This window comes from Chaetodon trifascialis, chromosome 17 (assembly GCF_039877785.1).
Source record: "Chaetodon trifascialis isolate fChaTrf1 chromosome 17, fChaTrf1.hap1, whole genome shotgun sequence".
NCBI lineage: Eukaryota > Metazoa > Chordata > Actinopteri > Chaetodontiformes > Chaetodontidae > Chaetodon > Chaetodon trifascialis.
In genome coordinates this window covers 17,324,021-17,346,607 of record NC_092072.1, presented here as the reverse complement: position 1 = coordinate 17,346,607, position 22,587 = coordinate 17,324,021, and the positions used below count along the sequence as shown (strand labels likewise).

The following is a 22,587-nucleotide window of genomic DNA, read 5'->3' as shown; positions in this document are numbered from 1 at the left end:
CGTTAGGTTACACTGTCTGGGAAACATGTTCGGACCAACCGATGTTACCGTCACCACAGCCATGCCTCTAGTTTGCCTAAAAGTGCCATTTTTGATTATTATTTTTAACATTTTACGGAATAAAAGTGAATAAAAAAGATTAACGCATTCATCCAAAATGAAAAGACGGTCCAGCTTGCTTGTGTAACAGGGATAGGTCACACACACTGTGCCTGACCTTTGAGTGACCAGTTCACTCTTTTTACCTTAATGGATCACTCTGAACGTTCTACAGATTCCAAGATATGGCACCATGGATCTGCTCAGTTAAATGCTCAACTCCAGGCCAGCAGAGTTTACAGCCAAAGCCACGTACCACGGCACTCACTGGTTCTTGACTAGTGAGAGTCAAATCTACAATACGAATAATTCATTTAATGAGAAGCACCAGGATCTGTGCATCTGAGTCGTGAGAAACACTGCCTGCCATCTGGCAATATGTTGTGGTGTTTGGTTTGTGTTTGTCCATTTTCTCCGAGGTCACCATGGGAGTAAATGCTGATGCCAGAGTATATGTAAACACACACACACACACACACACACCACCACACCACACACGCTCCTGTCCCCTGAGGTCGGAAATTTCCGCCCACTCCACACCCATTATCTTCCCCGACCTCTGACCCTGGACTTGTGACCTCCTGGTTGGCCAGAGCTCTTTGACTCTGCAGTTTGATTGGTCAGTTTGACCCTCTTTGTGTTCCAAGCTGTGCTCTTCTGGGAATGTTTAGGGAAAGATGGAAAAAGAGATGGACGTGCAGAGACCTTCACCTCGGAGGAGAAACATTGAAGAAAATAAATAGAATGAAAATTAAAGAAGGGAGCTAAGCATTTTATAGGAATGCACAGAGACAGCTGGAGAAAGGTGGTGGCTGTACATGGCACCCTGCCTCCTTCCTCACTGTCTTCCTCCCCCGACTCTTCCAGGACTCACTCCCTGCTGTTCCATCTTTGGGGTCCTGATTTAGTTGACCCTGTAGCCGTCCACTTCAAATGGCCAGGCGAAAGAGAAAAGGACCCTGCTGCTATGCTTTGTTCTTGTGGGGGAGGGCGCTGTGTGTGTTAAGACAGGGGTTGCAGATGACGACCTGTAGAGATTTAGGTGACCCTTGGTCCCTTTGGCCAATATCACAAAGGAAGCTTTATCCCACCTCCCCTGCGTCCCTGTGAGGTCCGGTTCACCCTGTGACCTCCCAGAAAGCACCAGAGGAAAAGCCAGATAAAATGAGGGGGCTGGGGAACAAAGACGAAAATGTGCATTGAGCCCAAATTGTGGGTTGTAAAAGCTAAAACCCTCTAATAAGTTAGAAAGTTTGTGCCATACAGTTGCTTTTTAGTGGCTGTATTTAAGCCCTGATTATCTAGAGCAAGGGCAAGAAGAATCTTGTTCAGTACGTACACTCTTAACTGTAAATACCATGCCAAAAGAAACATCTCTAATGTTTTTATCAGGTTGGTAGCATTTGAAAATGTTTGATTGACATCTGAATTTTGCTACCAAAACATTATTTTCAGTGTCTTTGTTGAGGAAATGTAACATGTTTTCATATAGCAAAACTCTGTTAAATAAAGAGTTTCTCCTTAATAAGATATTCTAAAGTGGGAATAAAATGTAAATTGAAGTAATACATTTAAAAAAGAAGCTTTAAATAATAATATATCAAAGAATAGGTAACCAAGCTTAAGATTGCAATGCTGACTTTTAAATTGACTTTTCAATACTCAATTCTATGGGCACTTTTTGGTAGGTTCGATCCTGCTCTGTGATGGGGGAAAACTGTTGCAGATGTCGTGCTTATAGTTTGTAGAATATCAAGAGTCAGCAGGGGTTCAGCCCAGCAGGAAGTTGCATCATCCCGTGCAGTGTGAAGTGACTTCCTATTCCTGACCCACATTTCCCTTTCCCCTCAAAAGGAGCCACCACCAGATGTGAGAAAGGAATAGATCACAAAAACCGAGCAGGTGTTTGTCCATTCAATTGCCAGGAGGATGTCACATATGGTGTCCTTTCTTTTAATGCTTCCTGATCCTCTGCATCCTGTTTCTGGGGGGCATCTGTGTCCCATCTGACAAATAAAACAGACCAGGGGTGCATTTAGACATTCCCGTTCTTAATCGCACTACAGAGAGTGCAGTAAGTGGTCATTCTGAAAATCCTTTCGTTCGCTCTCTCTCTCTCACTGTCTGTCTGTCTTGCCTCAGCTGACTGTCAGATAAGATGATGGGCTGTTTTGCCACATCAGTAAGATGACATCTTTGTGTTTTGCCTCCTCAGCTAAGCATGGAGAAGGTCCAGGCCATGGCAGAGCAGGTGGAGATCAAAGCCAAAGTGGTGCAGACTGAAGTGAAGGCCCTCGTCCTCAGGCACAAGAAAGCACTCGAGGAGAGGGAGTGTGAACTACTGTGGAAGGTGAGCTGAAGCTCTCATAAACGTCCTGTCACTTCGTATACTGGGCAGAGTTCTTTTCACTAATGAAATATCCTGTTGGCACCAGGACCATCATGTATAACACTGTGGCATGCTCATTATGATTGTTATTGTTAGAGGAAGAATCTACATCCTCATTCATTATACACACCCACCCACCCACCCTCATCATTCTCATCCCAAGGTACAGGGGGACTTTTTTGAGTAGCCTACACAAGAAACTGTTGTCAGTAGGTTGAATGTACTGCGTTATGAGAGATGGTTACTGCTGTTCAATCAACACATCTCTCAAACAGTTAACCAGAAGCTCAACCTTGGAGCCATCTTAAAGGTAGAAGTTAGTGCAGGGCTCTTTGACTGCTTTAGTTTTAGCAAGGTGTAGATTTTCTCATGGTACACGGAGTGAAGCTGTTGTCAGCAGGGAGAAACCTACAGCCTCCAGGCTGTATACAGCCCACGAGACTGTTTGATCCAGAAAAAAACAGTGGCTTTTTTCAGTGCTAAGGATATCATGCTTATGCACTTTGTGGCACTTGTTAACAAACCATGCGGACAAAGATGCAGTGTTACGCTTTCCCAGAGGAATGGACCAATATTTATTTAATTATTTATTTGTTTATTTTGGAAGTAAAAGGCAAGCAAGTGTGACTAAATTAGTTTGTGGGGACAAGCTCGCAGTGATGAGCTGCAAGGACTTGGACAAAGTTAACATGCAACTTTCACATGACCACATTCTGACAGAATGGTGAGCAAGCTAACAGCTAAGACGCTGAAACCTCACTCAGGAGAATTTGTGAAGGAGAGCCTTGTTGCTGCTGCAGAGCTGCTAGAAGCAGACAAATAAAAATGTTCCAAAGTGTCAGTTTGTCTGGAATAATTCATAGAGATGAAGGAAAACCTGATGTGGAAACTCAGTGATAGCAAGTGTGAGTGTGATTTGACCTTCATGGTGGACATTAGCAAGTACCTCTCAGAGCTGAACTTTAAGCTCCAGCAGCTTCTCAGCTCTCTGCTTTCAAATGTGAAATCACTTGAAATGAAATTAAAGCTGTGGCAAAAGGAAAGCGGAAACACTGAGCGTGTTTCTACTCTGCAAGATCAAAAGCTGCTATGACATCTGAACATGCTGCTGAGTGTGAACACTCCTTCAGGCGTTTGGTGAGAGATTTCAGGACATGAAAGTAAACAAAAGGAACTGCACATATTTGCTCCACTGAACCAGGTGAGTGCCTGACAATGTAAAATATGAAATCACCTAGCTACTAAGAAACAATCTGCTACTGTGAGCAGCTCTTTTTAAACTCCCCTACCCCTGACATAAAGTGTTATTTCCAGGATTTATTAATTCAGACTTGTTAAACAAAACCAAGGTGCTGGTCAGGCTGGCAGTTTGGCCTGCGGCCTGCGCCTGAGGTACCTTCTGTAAAGGCTTCCCAGGTTTAAGGTTACCCAGAGCGACTGAAGTCTTGGGTGAAAGCAGGACCCCTCATCCCTGAGGCCCCTCACCCTTGACTCAACCATGCTTCCTAATCCCCAATCCATGAGTAATGAATAACAACATAAAAAGGAGACTGTACGTCATGCATGACAATGCACCAGTCAAGTCTGTAACACACTTACATGTAAAAACGCACAAAATCTGCATCCTATCAATTACAACTGAAACCAGATAGTGAAGTGTGTACGTGTGCAGTTGTGCATTTATGTACATGTGAAAATTTGTAGCTTCTAGCCTGACAGAGTGTAAGCAATAATTTAGCCTCCAAACTCTTATTTCTCCTCTTCTCCTGAGAGCGGGCTCGATGACATCGTAAAAACTGAGCTGTGTCTTACTCCCTTAGATCTCACATCTCTTGTGTGTCTGTGTGTGTGCGCAGGTCAAAATGTCACAAAGGAGGGTTTCACTTACCCATGTTCCCCCTTTTAATCCTTTTTACAACACTACAGGACTCACTCTTTATCCCATACCTGATAAAGTTGTTACAGGCAACCATAGCACATCCCCTCGAACACTCTTTGTTTCCTTTTTTGACTGTTAAACATGCCATAACTATAGCCGATTGAGGAATGGATTTGAAAATTTATCTCATGTATATGGAAAGTAGGAGGGTGCTGATGGGTTGTATAGGTCATTTGTTGCTCATAGAGGTGGTAGGAGGCTGTCCTGCTGTGGGTTCACTAATACATGTGTATGCATCCCTATCAAACAGGGCAATTAGGACGACTTGCTGCAATTTTATTTTAAATGGAATATTATTGGGTTTTAGCTTTTTAGCTCAGCTCTTTACCTTCCACCTTTCCTTAAGCTCAGGCGTGGAAAGCTCACAAGCTGCAAGTTAAAACAAACCTGAATCTTATGAGACACTGTTGATGGCCACCTGTGCTGACAGTGCTTCAGGAAAAATCTAACTGAACATAGGAATCCATTTCAAAGTGACTCAGCACTGTGTCACTGATGTAGGGAGATTTATGGCTGTGAGATGACCCCCTGATACCTTAATGTGACTCACGGGTAAAACATGCCACTTGAGAGCTATGACTACGAGTTTGGGTGTGTCTTCTGTATGTTTTTGTGTGAATGTGTTGCACAGGAGTTGTTGTTACTTCAAAGAACATCAAGGTCTCCTTCTCTGTCTCTCGAGTTTTCCTTCTGTAACTGTGTGAAATACACACCAACTCAGCCATTGAGCGTGTTCAGTGTACGAACTGAAACTAGTTGTCTGTCCATCAGAAAGCCTAACTGGTGCCTTTGTCCTCAGCGACTGTAAAGTGTAACTCTAGTCTCACAGATGCAAATTGCTGCTCCACTTATGCCAAGAATTAACAAAAGGCCCCTCTCTTGTGGAGTTTTTGTTTCTTTCATCAAAAGTCTTTCTGACCATAGAGCCAGTCAGGCTATTGTGTTGTTCTCTTTTTGTTAGGTGACCATAAGTAAGAGCTCAATCTCTGCTTCTCAGGTTCTGCCCCACTCTTTACAGCTTTATTCTCACTCACTGTCCTCTAAATTGATCTGGCTCAGCGTAACAGAAATGTGCCATCATTAAGTGATGATCAAACTTATTCTTGTTGATGCGCTGAATAATTCAACCCTTTTGTTCATCCCCAACCCCACTATCTCTTTGAATAGTCTGCTTTGTATACACTGTTGCACATAGTTAGCTTATTGTCTTGCGTTGTACTGTTCAGGCAAGAAGAAAGAAACATACGACGGGCGCTTACAGCTGGTTTAGAAATGTTTCTTAGGGCAAAATTTGTGCTGAAAGAAAACCTCATCAGTAATCTGGAGCAAGAGCATCTCATTGTTGTGTTTTTCAGTTGCCTACAGTTTGATTTTGTCACTGTAATCAGTGATGCAATATTTCCCCTCTTTGCTCGCTTAAGTCAACTTCATATCAATTTTGTGATATCTATATTCTACCGGAGCGATTGATATTGATGCTATGATGCCCAATCAAAACTGGTGTGCAGGCAGCTAGCTGCGAAGTCTTTTTCTTCTTCCTGAATGTCTTGAAAGACTTGGCATGGTCAGCACATTGCTGCCATCCTGTGGGCACATTTGCTGATAACAGTCTGTGGAATGGAGGTGCTTGGAGACTTGACTGTTCAATTCAGTGTCTCTCAATTCCGGTCCTCAGGATGTTTCCTGCTCCACCACACCTGATTTAAATGATCAGTTTGTCATCAAGCTCTGCAGCGGCCTGATAACGAGCCACTCATTTGAATCGTGTGTTGGAGCAGGAAACATCTAAAACATGCAGGGCAGTGGGGCCCGAGGACCAGAATTGAGAAACACTGGTTTAATTCCACCGTCAATTTACTTTTAAATTAAGTAAAGGAAAAGTGGAAGAAGTGGTAACCACATCTACAGAAAGTGGTCCTGTAGTACTTAGAAGGTATTAAACCAACCACAGAGTGATTTTTGAAACCTTGTATAATTTAATTGGATTACTCTCTGTTGTACATTGTTCAAGTAGTTGGGTCACGACAGGAACAAGAAAACCTTATAAGATAGAAAAATGTGTTTAGCTGTGTCTGTGTTTTGGGTGCCAATATTACTTGTACGTTAAACATCATCAATTCGAATATAAAAAACCATAATTTTATGGGGGCGGCATGGAGGAGCAGCAGGTAGTGCACAGCAAGAAGGTTTCAGGTTCGACTCCCGGGTCGGGCAGGACCTCTCTGCGTGAAGTTTGCATGTTCTTCCCGTGCGTGCGTGGGTTCTCTCCGGGCACTCCAGCTTCCTCCCACAGACCAAAAACATGCTCATTCGGTTAATTGGTGACTCTAAAATTGTCCTAAAATTGTCCTTAGGTGTGAGTGTGAGCATAAAGGTTTGTATATGTTGCCCTGCGAACGGCTGGCGACCGGTTCAGGGTGTACTCCGCCTCTAGCCTGTTGACAGCTGGGATAGGCTCCAGCCCCCCCGCAACCCCGAAAGGGATAGTCGGGTATAGATGGATAATTTTATGGATGCCTCTGTCATGTGCCTTCACTGCTGTTTAAACATTGTGTCTCTCTCTCTCTCCTTTCAGGTGGAGAAGATTCGTCAGGTGAAGGCCAAGTCTCTGTACCTGCAGGTGGAGAAACTGCACCAGAGTCTGACCAAGCTGGACAGCACCATTGCTGCTGTCAGCCAGGTGCTGGATGAGGGCCGTCACCTCGACGTGCTGCTGGCCAGGGAGCGAATGCTCACTCAGATCCATGAACTGAAGGCCCTGAGGGGTCTGCTACAGCCGCAAGAGGATGATCGCTTCATGTTCACTCCTCCAGACCAGGTAGGCACTGAGACCCCTTGGATCATAAACAAGTTGTCATCACCTAATGTTTGGATGGGTTTTAACATTCTGAATACTTAATGTAATAATAGTGGCTGTAGGAGATTCAAAGTTTACACGGAAACCTTTTAAAACCTTAAAGCAGTTGAATATATTCCATCATTGTTCTCACAGGCTCTGTATATAGCCATCCAGTCCATGGGCCTCATAAGCAGCGGAGCCTTTGCCCCAGTCACCAAAGCCCATGGTGAGGGTCTAAAAAGTGCGCTTCGTGGCAAGCCTGCCTCTTTCACTGTGATTGGATATGACCATGACGGCGAGCCACGTCTTTCCGGCGGGGACACGGTGTCAGCAATGGTCATGTCGGTCACAGATGGTAACCTGTCTGCAGCGGAGGTAATGGACCACCAGAATGGCTCGTACACCGTCAGCTACCTACCTAAATGTGAGGGGGAGCACCTTGTGTCGGTGCTGGTGTGTAACCAGCACATCCAGGGCAGCCCCTTCAAGGTAATTGTGAAGTCCGGGCGAAGCTACGGCTCCCTGGGCTCCCAAGTGTCATCCTTCGGGTGCGAGGGGGAGGGAGACGGCCAGCTGTGTCGTCCTTGGGGCATCAGCGTGGACAAGGAAGGATACGTGGTGGTGGCTGATCGCAGCAACAACCGCATACAGGTAGAGCACGACCTTCAGTCTCTATTTCTATACAATCATACTGTGGTAACAGAGTATAGTCAGTGGTTTGAAAAACTGAAAATAGTGCTCTATTTACATGAACAAATGTCTAAATTTGAAATTTCCAGTGTCAGGAGGGCCCTAACAGCTCACCACACACTCATATGCTCGAGTAGTTCTTACATGCTGGTATGTGTATTGCTTTGCTTGGCAAAGACTGTAGCTGTGTGTACTTCATAGTGCTTGCTGAAAACCAAGGGGGGAGTCTACTATTTATGAACTGCACAAAAATACAAATGAGTTTGACCAAAGCGTTTAACATGCCGGTTAGTGCGAGAGTTTTACCAGAGAGCTGGTACATAGTGAACGCTCCAATTTCATAACTTTAAATTTAAATCAATAAGCAACGTTTTTGTTCCTTCTCTGTCCAGATATTCAAGCCTTGTGGTGCCTTCCACCATAAGTTTGGCTCTCTGGGTTCCCGGCCTGGTCAGTTTGATCGTCCAGCAGGGGTTGCGTGTGACAGTCAGAGACGAATCATTGTGGCTGATAAGGACAATCACCGTGTGCAGGTACGAACACGCACCAGCTTACTCTGTAGTACTGACGTGAATGTGAAAGTCCAAAAGCCACGGGAAAGCCGCTGGAGGAAAAAAATGTAAATGTACAATTGTGTAAGTTCAGAGAGCATGTTGGCCTTTGAAAACGTGTAAACTCATACACACATATGTAAACACGTAACTCCTTGTGATTCATCTGTCTACTGCAGATATAAACACGTTGGACCCTAACACATTTGCTTTGTCTGACAGGTGTTTACTTTTGAGGGCCAGTTCCTGCTGAAGTTTGGGGAAAAGGGTACCAAGAATGGGCAGTTTAACTATCCGTGGGATGTGGCTGTCAACTCTGAGGGTAAGATCCTGGTCTCAGACACCAGGAACCACCGCGTACAGCTCTTCGCCCCTGATGGTTCTTTCCTCAACAAGTACGGCTTTGAAGGGGCCCTTTGGAAACACTTTGATTCTCCCAGAGGAGTGGCCTTTAACCACGAAGACCACCTGGTGGTGACTGACTTCAACAACCACCGGCTCCTCGTCATCCGGCCAGACTGCCAGTCAGCTCGCTTTCTGGGCTCTGAGGGCACCGGGAACGGGCAGTTTCTACGGCCCCAGGGCGTCGCCGTGGACCAGGAGAACCGCATCATCGTGGCGGACTCCCGCAACCACCGAGTCCAAGTGTTTGAGCCCAACGGAAACTTCTTATGCAAATTTGGCACACAGGGGAGCGGCTTCGGACAGATGGATCGCCCCTCCGGTGTGGCTGTGATGCCTGACGGAGTCATTGTGGTTGTTGACTTTGGAAATAATCGCATTCTCAAGTTCTAAAAAAAAAAAAAAAAAGAAAGAAAGAAAAAAAGTTTATTTTTGCATTCTCTCCCTCCGTTTGCCCTTTTGCAGTTTTTTGATGAAGGAAACGGAGGAGAGAGAATGAATCAACAGACACAATGGGAGGAGAGCTCAGAGAGGATTGAGAGCATGTTGAAATGAAGGGAAATTAAAACTGTATATTATTTTTTTTTCATTTGCATTGATATTCTCCAATCAGATATCTGTGGTATGTATGACAAAGGGGACCTCTACAAATTGATAATCAGTAGAAAAAGAGCCATATTTCCCTCCCTCAGTCTCAGCTCTGAATTCTCTCTGGAAGCTCTCCTTAATTATCCATCTCAGGGAATTTCTCACTTTTCTTGAAATCTTGTACCCTCTGCTCCATACCTACCTCATTTAGCTCTTTATGAATGTACTCATAGTCACTGAGCAGAGGTTTTAGTCCGTGAAGTTTTACAAAGAAGAAAAGTCTACCTCTATACTTTGTTATTTAAGAGAGACAAAAAAGAATAGACTGTTCAGTTGATATTTGCACAGGATTAATGGAATTCTTGCTGTGCATCTTGAGTTAAAGTGAACTTCCTGAATGTTGTTGCTGAGACAATACTCAGACCGCTGTAGAGGCTGCATGATTCATTCTCATTAGAGGGTTTCGCTTTGAGAGGAAACTAGAGTACAGTAGTGTCCTTTCCACATTGTTAGGCTACTTAGCTTTTTGCCCATGCATCAACGCGTATCTCTTCGTGGCTCTGTGAAGTTTGTAGCGTCATAGCAGCCTGAGAAGAGCGTACCGAGCGATGCCAAACACGATAGAATCAAAATTAGCCCAGGTCACGGTAGAACTAATTAAAATGATCAGTACTTTTCTGGTTCTCCCTCTAGCTTTACTAGCTAATGCTGATGTGCTGAATTTATCGAGAAGTAGAAATATAGAGTTGAGGAAAGGAGCTCCTAAATGATCCCCGATATGATCCCCAAAATAAGCCCTCTTTGATTATCCATACACCCCCACCCCTAATCATGCCACGTAAGGCTGGATGAAGTCATGTTTCTGATGAAATTAGACAACCTGTGTCATTACTATCCAGTCAGTTGCATGAACAACTAGATGCAAAGATTAGTATGCAAGGAGAGCAGCGTCTCCTTCAAAAGGGAGGACCCACCAAAGGATTTTGGAGACGGATTTTCCAAGATCAGGATCTATTAGTGATTTTAATATAGAGATTTAATCATATAATTGAATGACACCTTTTTGGAGAGGCATGCTGTCTAACAAAAGCCTCACAAGTAGACTCCTAATTTGGCCGTCCAGAGGACATTAATGACATCCATTGAAAGGCCTACCTTTACAATCCTTTTGATTTAGAGTGTGGTTGAAAGCCACTCCCTCGGCTCCTCGGGCCTGAGAATTAGTCCAGTCCAACGAGAGGGCGTGATTACGAAGCCCTGCCCTATTTATTGATCTTTGGAGTTGAGGAGACCTCTCCAGAATGAGCGCTAGCAGACCGATTCCTCTAATGACGGAGGTCTATAGACCAACTGCTGGAGTCAACCAAAGTTAGAATTTCTGCACAATGGCCAACTGTAGATTTGGCAATGAAAGAAACTAAAAATCCCCTTTAAAACACTATCTTAAATAATTTTGCTGGGAAGACTAAAATTGATAAAACTCATGGAGTTGAGTTCATAGCACTGTCCATGTTCGACTTAGAAGAATGAGGTGTGCTTGGGACACAGCTTGTTGTGCTTGAGTACTTCACATCCTGCTAACACCAAGACCCTTGTTGTGTGAGACAGGTTTTGAAAGAGCCTGTCCGTCTGTCTGCAGAGATGTTCGCGTAGACAACAGAAGATACCTGCACCAAAGAGACCCCCATTCTCCCCCTCGCATTTATTGCCTCAGACCATCAAATGATGCCCCAGTTTTATCGTTATTAGATGGCCCATAGGTTCAAAGTAGCATCTCAGATTAGCCTTTGTATCCCAATCTATCTACCATTGAAACAAATTGACACGAACTGTTTGTGGTAAAAACATCGTGGGATTTTAAATCCCCTTTCCCTTCGTTCAATCCATGTCCCGCTGGAAGCACTAGACATTTAAGGTTCTGTTAGCCACTTCCTTAGCCTAGCAAAGAATCTTGGGACCTATAAAAAGATTCTCTGACTGCCTCTCACCTCTGTGTGTGGGGGGGCTGTCTGCACATCTGTCATATCTCAGACATCCTGTACCTCAACGGTCAAATTACCTCCCTTCTCGAATACCTCAACTCCTGAATACCTCAAATATGTCACTCATTGCTACTGTGCATTTAAACATTCGAATACCTCAACTTGTTACTCATTCTGAATACCTCATTTTTACTCTTTTATTTAAGCATACCTCATCAGATATATTTATGCATTACAAATATACCTCATAGGATGAATTGTCTTGTGTTACAGTACAGTACATGTCCCGCAGCTCTAGGACCAAAGATCGTGGTACTGTTTTGAGTTGAAATGAAATTTGTATTATAGTCATCGCTCCATCTTCCAACCCGCTACTGTAAAATTGCCTGGTAGTCTATGCCTTTTATCATCAAGAAACCAAATATTTCAGATGAAAGCATTGTGCCAAAATGATCTGTGAGAGTTCTGTGCCAAACAGGGTTGGCATTTGGACCACGCTGTTGTAGACAACAACTGTCACTCGACCATTATATCATAGATGCAAATGTTAAGTCAGAGCACCTGAGAATAAATCCTTACTCTCTGATTGGATGCACTTAAGAGGGCTGGGCCCCATTTATCTTTACCTCATGATGATTGATGATGATGATGATGAACATGCAGATTCCACTTGTACTTTGTTACTGTGCGCAAGGAGTGAGGGCAAGAGGATGTGGCCTCTTTTAAAGAGTTAAGAAGAACTTCACAAATTCGCCTTTTAACGCACAAGAATTACCTCTGATTTCAGCACAATTTACCAATATTTCAGTGTGGATTTAAGGATGCTTGATGTTGGTTGTGGAGGACTTTGCGACAAGTCTAAACGCAACCAATCTGACTGTGTTTAAACAAACACATCAGAGGGTTACGCCTAACGCGTGACAACAGGCTGGTTTATTATTGAAGCAGAGCTGTTAGCACATAGATGGCAAACCAGTTTGATTCCACACACCCTGCTGCTTTGAACTCAATACCTAGCTTCACCAGTAAGATTGTTTTTTGTTTTTTTTTGCTTTTCAGTATTACTCTGTGAAATGTTCATTCATGTTGCATCCGTTTTTAAGATTGCAGAATTCTATCTTTAAGATCCGTAGGTCTTCACTCTTAAAGAGGAAACGTGTGTTTTAAACCTTTATTTGTTTTGTTGCATGCTTTAAAAAGTCCTTGTATTATAATGGCGTCTCTCAGATAGGTGTTGCAAAACTCAGATGGGGGCTGAATATTGGGATGGTTTTTACCAAAATATATACCCAAAGATGTGTATGTGTGTTAGGATTGCGTTGGATGGAGTTAACCTTTGACCTTTGCGATTGTATTTCCTGTTCTCAAGAGGCTCCGCAGAGCACAATCTGTTCAGCCTGCCGTACCTTGATTCCTGAAACGACAACAGAGGCAGGGTTTTTCACAGAAATGCAGGAGGCGGGTGCTTCATTTACGGTTACTCGCTAAAATATGCATGATACGGGAAGACATGTTAACATACTGCCCTTTCACACTCGAGCCCTGTAATGTCAGCAGGCTGTAAAAGCTCCCTGCTGACTGTAGATGAACCTTACCAACAATGATGAATCCATTTCGTGTTTGAACGGGAACCCTCTCACTCCTGTGAGGAGCAGCTCAGTTCCTCCAGCACAAACTCAGCAATCAGCTCCCTTCCTCGTCTTTTTAGGACTCCGGGAAGCGCAGCAACGGCTGCTGAGCAAGTGATTGGTTGACCGCACTCCTGCTCGGCTTTTTTCTTTCTTTTGGCGGGGGTGTGGGTGGGGTGGGTTTTTTTTTTTTTTTCCAAACATTTTATTTCTGGCCTCTCACGGCTTTAAGAGAGAAAAAGCAAAGCTGCACCGGGTGGCGTGTGCAAGGTCGTAGACCTCCTTTTAATGATTGTATACTCTAAAGAAAGACAGAAAAAAAAGGATGGAAAATTTAGAAAGGAAAAAAATAAACTCAGGTAGTTCTCGGCAGCCCTGCCCTGCAGGTGTCTCATTGAAACGTGTCCCATAGTGATGATGTAGTGACTTTTTCCCCTCCCCTGTTATGACCTCTCAGTACTAGTCTGATTCTTTCGTGTGTCCATTTGCATATTATAAAAACAAATTATTTCTAAATCTGAAACAATAAGGCTTTTGATTAGTTTCCCCTGATTAATCTCTTTTGTTTAGTATTTTTTTGGCCAAGTTTTGTTTTCTTTCACAAAAAGTACAAATACCTCTTACCACTTGATGCTCATTGGCCCTTTTAGAATGTATTTTGTGAAGAAAGGGGTTAAATGGGATCTTGTTGATGCTCACTCGCTCCAACCAGCTGCTGGTGCCATTACATAAGAGACCACAGAAAAATCCTCCATTTCCCTCCTAACACGCGGTGCCAAATGTTCCACACAAGCAATGCTCAGAGTATTGTAGAATCACGTGGTTGTGGAACACGCAGCACCGTTCATTCAGAAACCAGATTCAGCATCAGATGGGGAACATATTTGCCCGCTCATCTTGTCCGAACTCTTGTTTTCCACTGCATCCCGTTCTCCCAGCAGCCAGTTGTGTGTGGAGTGTGTATTGTGTTTGTGCGCTGCATCCATGTTGTCTGAGCAGAAATCCACTGAATGTATCCTCCGAACAGTCCAAGAGGCAGGGCGAGCCGGGGTGGCCGGCTGAGTTTAGATGGGTGCTGCTGGCACTTCCTCTGCCAGGCCGCTGTGTGTGTGTGTGTTTATCAGTCAAACCTCGTGTGTATGTATGTGTGTGTGTTTGTGTGTGTCTGCCAGCACACCTCCCCTCCCTCTTAACACACACTCACACATGGTGCTGAGTTTAAGTGCAGATGTCAGGTCTTCAGTCTAAATAAGGCAGAGGAGACTATAATATATTGGCCACCTGCTGCTCTCTCTGTACTCTGTGGACTTTAAACATTTCCTATGCAGTTTTTTTTGTTTGCTTTTTTTTTTGTTTACGCTTAAATAAAGTTGTATTTCTTTGACTTCAAAACCTGTGACTCTTTATTTGCTCTGACACTGCAGAAACACTCAGATCCATGTATGATAATAAATATATGGAGAGTTTATGCACACACTACTGCTACTACTGCTGGTGTTATCAGCTAATACCACCTGTGCTTTGTTGCCCCTGAACTGGTGACCGTCAGCTCAATTTAATCACGCCGAACCATTGAGGACTGACATTATCCTAATAGATATTTCACAACAGTTTGCACAGGTGTGACAAATGGCCTTAAAATTAATCTGTCCTATCACATTCTACCATACAAGCAAGCCAGCCCAATGAAGCTTTTTTTACTGCTAAATGGAATGCAGCCATCGATAATTAATTTTCCCACTGCGGCATATAAAAATGCAAACTGCATGCCAAGTCTCTTCTGAGCGTTCAAACAATTCCCTGCTTTACTGAGCAGCTCAGTGAGTCGGAGTTGGGTTAATATTGACAAGAAGCCCCCGGACGAGTTTCCCACAGAGGGACAGTGATGTGCGTCAGACCCAGTTGTAGTTCCTTCCCTCCACAACTTGATGTCAGCAGTGCTACGTTTCAGATTCACCCTGAGAGCAACACTGTGGGCTGATTATGCTACAGTAGGTATGTGGTACAGTATATTAACATGATCTGAATCAAAGGGCTGTTGGCTTTGTGAAAGTGCTCCGGATCATCTGTCTTATTGAGATCTCTTGCTTGAAGTGTGTCTTTCCAGCACCCAGGTAGACAGAGAATGAGCAGTTGGAGGTTGGAGGATGTGAGAGCAGTAGCTGTGTGGACACAGATGAGGTGTGAAGTGCAGCTTTGCAAAATTACAATGACAAGACACGACGCAGCGTCACTGATCAAACACAACAGCAGGCTGGTGGGACCTCAGACATCTCCTGAGCACTGAGCCGGGACAGCAGGAGCAGAGGAGCACCTGTATGTGTGAGCCCCCAACAGATGGCTGGGAGGTCCTCTGCTGGTGTGCGCTCACATGGATGTCATCTACTGTATGTGTATGAGTGGCTGTACACGGCTCTCAGAGGAGCCAATTAGCTGTAGCAGACTGTGAAGGTGCCACAGAGCACAGAGATCCAGATTGTTTCGCCTTGGCGGCGGCGCACACTCGCCGCTCTGCCAGAATCAGCCGAGAGCATCAGTCACCTTTAGTCAACGCAGAGCTGGGTTACATGTTCATAATTTTACTCCACTTACTCGTTCTGCTGAGCATTGACGAGAGGCTAACATTGAGAGAGCCAGAATCTGTGGAGCCCCAAAGTGTTCAATGTGAAAGTAAAATAATTCAAGCAATAACTCAAAACATTATTAGGAACATTGACAATCATCTTATCAGTCTTATTTTTAATACAACATAATAAAACTTTGAATTTCACAACAGAGGTCACTGAATTAGCCAGCTAGCTGCTGCCGTTCACAACAAAACTAGCTTGTTAGCAGGCTACATAGGTAGCATGACTAGCCGTGTTCAACCAGCAATAACTGATTTTTTATTTTATTAAATTTTTTGGCCACTTGGGGCAGCAAACAAATTGTATAGCCATACTGTATGATCACCTTTCAAAACCTTTTATGGCAAGCTTGCTTATTTCCAAATCCAGCAGTTACGGAGCAACATTTTCATGTGTTTGGATTTTAAAGTTCAAAATTCACGCTCTTTTGTCTCCGTTTTGGTCTCCACAAAAATAGGGAAATATCTGGCTCTTCAGGAAATGTTTCAGTACGCTAACCAGCCTGTGGCTAACTCTGTCTGCTGTTCAGTGCAGAGTCTTTATTGTACAGTTGGTTTTTAGAGCTTTTTCCCCGAAAAGCAGCAAAAAACAACACCATGAGTGACTAAACATAAAGCTGAGGGGAGCGTCAGATTCTTATGATAATTCTGTGTATTTTCCTCACTGGGAGCGATCCCTTTCTCACCATCACAAAGTTTTCATCTCGCCATTTCAGACATTGTTATGAAAATATCACTTAGATCCTCTACATTAAAGGAGATGTTAATCACTGAGTTTATCTACAGCAGCTTCTGTTTGATTAATTCCGTTGGCACAGTGCTTCGTTTAGCGAACAGGCTAAATCTGGTAGCATTGGTTAAACATGAACTTAGGTGAAAGTGACAACTGGGTTTTGTTAATTTTTCCAGTTCTTTATACATTTTTCAGTATTTATTCATGGAATTATTTCCTTCACAATTACTTTATTTCATATTGAATACTTTGGAAATATGTTTTTCCCCTCATAAAAAGTGGTTTAGAGTCAAGCCGTCATAAGTTCTGAGACATTATATGTTTTTTGACCCATAGCCAACTTCGAGCACTTACTCCAGGTACGTTTGAGCTTCTGAACAGGTCAGGACGTACGACACAGGACCTCGATGTTAGCTGAGATACCGAGGCGTGGGAGGATTTGACCGACCCCTCTCATACAGAGCAGAGCCAGCTGCTGACGTAGTCTTGACGTCGAGGTGATGCAGGCCATGATGTCGTCGAGGCTCCAGAAGAACGTGATTCCTCCGAGGTGCCGTCATACCCAATTCAACTATGGTCCTGAGGAGAGTCATTCCTCAGAGTTGAGGAGGTGCCAGGAGGGAGGAGATGTGTGGCAGCAGCAGAGAAACAGAGACATAGACATTGATTTTGTCTTCTATTTCACTCTCTTCAAAGACTTTTCAAGCATATTGACTCCAGCTCACACCCAAGAGATGTCTGCGCTGCGCCTCATCATGGAAACAACCCTGCGCATGAGATAATGAGGCTTTCCACCAAGAAAAATAACAAGATACACCAAGTGAAAAACACGAAAAACAACTTCTTTGTTAATGGTTGCATTGGATTTGAGAAAAACAGTTGGTGCCAGCAGTCTTACCGTCTCCTCTTATATCAGCTGGAACTCTGTCTCATACTGTCCTTGAACGCCTCTTCATGTCTTTGTGTGTGCGCGGTGTCACCATTGTCTCTTTGATGCCTGTTGCTGCACCGTTAACAGAGCTGAGGACAGACTTGTACAGGCAGATTCGGCTGCTAAATATAAGGTGTTAAAATCACCCTTATGTCTTGCAGCGCCTGGTGTTTATCCTCCGTCGCTGCTGCTGGACAAATTTGCCACAAGCCAAGAAACAACGTCACCTACTGTACATTCACCACCCCATCCACTTGAGTAGTTTGTTTGTTTTCTTATCCATTATTGCACTCCTAACATTAACACTTCCACACCACCACTTCATCAGACATCCAGAATGCGCCCACACATTGTACGTATGCACACATTCTTCTGCACCAGCGACAATGACACTCAATGACAAAGGCAACTGACTGAACTCAAGAGATGATGCCCACTTTTCTGCCACGGCAGATCGAGATGACACGCTGAGTGATGCTTAGCTTCAATTTGTCCCAAGAGACAGAAGCATGGCAGTTCTTTGGTGAACCCCTCTAAAGAAGATGGGACGGATGAGTTTGGATGACGCTGTATTGACGTAGCATCTGTGGGTCATGTGGTTACTTCTGACCATTGCGTTACCTGGTGTCCTCTGATTAATTTCTTCCTCGGACAAATTGGATCATAACAATCTTTATCTTCTTCCCCTCCTGTCAGTGAGTCATGGCAACCCCACTATAGCAGCGTCGTCAGGCAGAATGTGAATGTGATTGAATGCGAATAACATCGGGGGAGACCAATAAACCAATAGGATTATAGACTCAGTGTGGCCTTGTAACCTTATGTTTTGTCTGGGCTGACCACTACTTTCCATAGTCGTCATGCATCAGAGAAGCGTATTAGACACACACACACACACACACATGCCCGTGTGTGCACATACACCCACCTGACCATTCCATTACAGCAGCCAGTGGACTGATAACCATACAAAGCGACAGATGGAAGATGCAGCCATATAAGAGCTCATTGACCTCTGCTCTGTTCTGGGCGCTGTGTTCACTGGCGCAAATTACCCGTCCATCCGTCCCATGCGTCCTCCCAGCAAAAATGAAACAGATTGTGGATCACCGCATCTCCCGCGCAGATATAGCCCGCTCCTGTCCAGAAATTTCGACCCTTTCATGCGTGCGTTGTATGCATGACAAAGAGAAAAAATAACCACAGGAAGTGATGCAGAGGGAATACAATGCTCAACAGTGAATTCTAATAAAAGACAGCACAGTGAAGACATGTCTCTTTGGGGTTTTTGCCTCTCTGATGTATCCTCGCCAGGAACTTTTATTTTGAAATGAAACTATGTGTTTACACCAGCCAGTTCACTTCATGTTAACTGTCTACATACTGTAACGCATACTGCATCACTGTATAAGCTCTTTTAACAGTAGTTAAAGCATTTAAGCCAGCTAGCTAAAGGTAAAAAGTTAGCTAGCTAACTTGTCCCAGTGGCCCCTGCAGCCCAAAAGGCCCCATAGACCACCATGATAAAAGAGATAACTGTAAACTGTTGACAGGACGCCTGACACGGCAAACAAGGTCGATTATTGCTCATTGATCCACAGAGGTTTGAGAGTTGTCAAACTCTCCCAGAGTCTTGAAAACACGTGTTAAAGTGTGTGACATCATCCCAGTGTTGATATCTACAGTAGATGCTGCATTCAGGCTTGTGAGATGCATATCCCCTGCCTCCATCGTGGTCCAGGGTTTTGACCATTCAAATAGTAGGATGCCAGATTTTCATGTTGCTTTAGGATGTTCTAACACAAAAAAATGCCCAAACCAAGCAACACAAAGTTATTTTCCAACATTTTATGGTTAGAAACATGTTAAACTAAACAAACAGAAGCTAAGTGACACGGAGACAGCTCCTACCCTGGATGGTGTTGCACTCAAATTTGCGCTGCCATTACTGCACAACGAAAACATGCAAAGCAACACATTGAATGTTGTATTCTAGTTTGTTACAGTATTGTAATACATCAAAACCATAAGAGGCTGTGGTCTACAGGGACTTCAGAACAGCTGAGGGGCGCTGCCAGGCCTAAAACCCTAAAAGACAGTTACTGCATCCGCCAAGCGATGTAGCGCTTCAGCAACGTTTTACAGAATGGTTGCCAGGCAACACACAGATGCAGCAACACACAGACTGTGGAGAGCACGCTTAAAGATTGGGCTGATTGTTAACATTTATCTGGATATTGCAATTAATTGTGCAGTTGCTGACGTAGGGTTCAATCATGCTGGTACAAGTGTGTTTTAACTGCCTCTTCTCTTGTCGTCGTTTTGGGTGCCAGTCAACCATATAAGGGTTCACCTTTCTCGGTTTTTGCATCGGCACAAATCTGAGGGAGGGCCTGGTTTAGCTCCATTTTTGGGGATTATTTTGGATGGATGGACCACATAGTCTTCCCTTGTGTTTCCTTGTGTTTAGCCACCACAGCTGCAGCCAATCGACGCTCATCAGGATAAAAACCCAGACCTCCTCACCAGTCTTGGCCAGACTGTTGCACTCACCAGCCTGGTTTGCTCTCCTCGTGTTTTCCCCTGTGCTCTTGAGTTTTGCTTTGCCCGTTTCTTCTGCTCTCCTTGTGTCTCAAACCTGCCAGGTCTGCCCAGCTCCAGTCCACCACCTGGACTGGCTCACCTCACCTGCCTGCCCGCTCCTTTCTGGATCCACACAGAACATCACAGATCATGATCAAAAAATCCTGTTACCATTCAAATGTTCAGAGGCTGCATGCTGCATTTAGGGTCCATCCACTTCCTGGGCCCTTAACACATACTTCACATCCCGTACGTAAGCTCCGTTCTTGCCATGTTGTCAGATACTGTGTCATTGGCAGCAGACATAGGCTTACTTTGTAAACCCCAAGCTAGAAAACTTTTTTGGCTTCTGTGCTCAATGAGCACACTGTTCCAAGAGTTCATACAGTGATGCAGAATGTGTATTTTTTTTTTGTGCTCCATACATATGAAGAGGAAAACATGATGGAAAAAAGTCACCTGGCCCCATTTAATTACTTCAGCAGCAAGTTCCTGACAAATGCCTTTTCATCTGATGTATGAATATTTACCTATTGATTTTTTGTTTTTTGCCATTTATTTTGCTTGAAGAAAAGCTCTCAGTCTCTCCAGAGAGTTGTTTAATTTCACCATGCTGGTGTTTTTCATAGTTATCCTGCCAATTTGTCATTCCTTAACTCCTTGTTTGTTGCATCAACCTCCTACAAGTCAGTCAAGCATAAATAAGGTGTGCTGCTTGTCAATATGATATATCTTATTATTTATTCATTCAGCCTTTCTTGTTTTCTCTCTCACTGTCTCTCACAGCTGTGTCACAAATGGAAGCAGCCAGGGGGAGATCTGCCATGTTGCTACAGTGTGAAAAGGTCAGCACACGCACACACACACACAGGTCATGAACATGGACACAGATCAAACACTTACAATGAATACATCACCCACGGCCCTCTCTTCCCATAACACCTCTGTTTTTCTGCCTCTCCGTCCTCCTTTTGTTCTTTCCTGCCTTCTGCTCTTTCTCCCACTCATTCATAGAATTTTCTGTTTGAGCATTAGCATTTCTTCATCTCTGACGACAGAGGAAGACCCAGTGGTGAGGAGCATCAAAGTTTGTTTCATGTTGGGGGGGGCACAAATGCTGTCTTTTCATTCAGGAACTCTGATTGACTTTAGAGAAATACACTCGGTATTTGGAAGCCTGGCCCATTTCAGTCACCTCACTTCTTACATAATGAGAACGCAGACGCCAGTCATCAGTGAGCGAGTAAATCAATTCATCCAAGCAGAAGATTTAGAACATTAGTCTGAATGATTGCAGGCAAGATTAATTATCCAAAAAGAATTCCACTCAAGGCTGTTAATTCACAAAAATGCACAGCTGATACAGATGTATTTTTTTTTAGTGTTTCACGTGTGCAGCAACATAGTCATCTATTGCATATCACAAATGTTAACCTCACATTGGCACCAGCGGTTCACCCTCTGAGAACAATGAACGTCTGTGCAAAATGCGGGAAATGTCTGTCCCGGTCTACTGATGGAAGAGCAAAAATATCAGTTTCATCAGCAAATTGATAAAAGAAATCATGACAATCCATCCAATAGTTGATTTTAGTTGAAATATTTTCACTCTGAACCAAAGCGGTGGATTGACTGGCGCTAAAATACAAATTAAAACCAGAACTTGATATTACACAACAGTGAGTTATCACTTATTTCAGTACCACTTTCTAATAAGTCATGCTTAATAATCCATATATGAAAAAGATCATTGACGCTATTTCTAAACGTATAAAGGCTTTATCAATTGTATCTTATTAGAATGAGAAAGTGGCCCCAGCTGCTTTCATTTTCTTCCCGGACAGAAAATGGAAATTGATCCATCACGCGTGCTGAAGTGCCGGCATGGAGCAGCAGTGTTAATGATCCACAGGGAACATGTGGGTAAGTTTGAAGTCTCATTCACGGCACATTGAGCCGAATGATGTGTGCACAACATTTAAAAGTCATCTGATAGCAGGATAAGAGGCTGGGATGGCGTCGTTGCTTCTGCTGTGATAATGATTTAGTCAATATCAACTGAGTACAGCAAACACAGAGCTATTGGCATAACAGATCACTGATCGATTCAGTGGCACACCACCAGTTACTTATTCAGATCAAATGATGGTAGGATTGTTAGAGATTAGGTGCTGTATCCCCAGTTATAGATGTATTTGTTTGGTTTATGTAATCGGATGAAACTGAATAAAAATTGATTTTGTTAAATTCTACAACAATTTAAGGAAAAACATACAGTTTAGATATTTAATTAAAGCTGCTAATAGAGCAGCCGTACGCTGCCTGTGGAGACACAGTAAGTGACTAGTTGGTGAACACAGTGGCGACTTTAGCCACGAAACAGCCGGACATTTAGTGGAGACCAAAATGGAGCTAAAAGGAAAGTGAAAATTAGACTCAGATTCAACACAAACGCTGAATTTTAAGGCTACTATTGTTTCATGTTTGCTCAACGTGCAAGTAAGCCACTGTTTGCTGACATGTTTGCCATTTTAACTTCATTAGGTGATAATATCTCAGAGTGTACAACTTCATATGGTTAGAAAATCAGGGCAGCACAAGGAAAAT

The 22,587-nt window shown here is 43.7% G+C and overlaps 1 protein-coding gene across 1 annotated transcript in view; it reads left to right on the top strand.

Moving 5' to 3' along the window:
- The window catches only part of trim71 (tripartite motif containing 71, E3 ubiquitin protein ligase), a 30,014-nt gene extending 20,680 nt beyond the window's left edge, over positions 1–9,334 (top strand). The window contains exons 3-7 of the mRNA XM_070984713.1: positions 2,315–2,449; positions 7,003–7,245; positions 7,420–7,917; positions 8,349–8,489; positions 8,730–9,334. Of these exons, the coding sequence (XP_070840814.1) occupies positions 2,315–2,449; positions 7,003–7,245; positions 7,420–7,917; positions 8,349–8,489; positions 8,730–9,302 (1,590 nt within the window). The 3' untranslated portion in view covers positions 9,303–9,334. The remainder of the gene's footprint in view (positions 1–2,314; positions 2,450–7,002; positions 7,246–7,419; positions 7,918–8,348; positions 8,490–8,729) is intronic.
- The last annotated feature ends 13,253 nt before the right edge of the window (positions 9,335–22,587 follow it).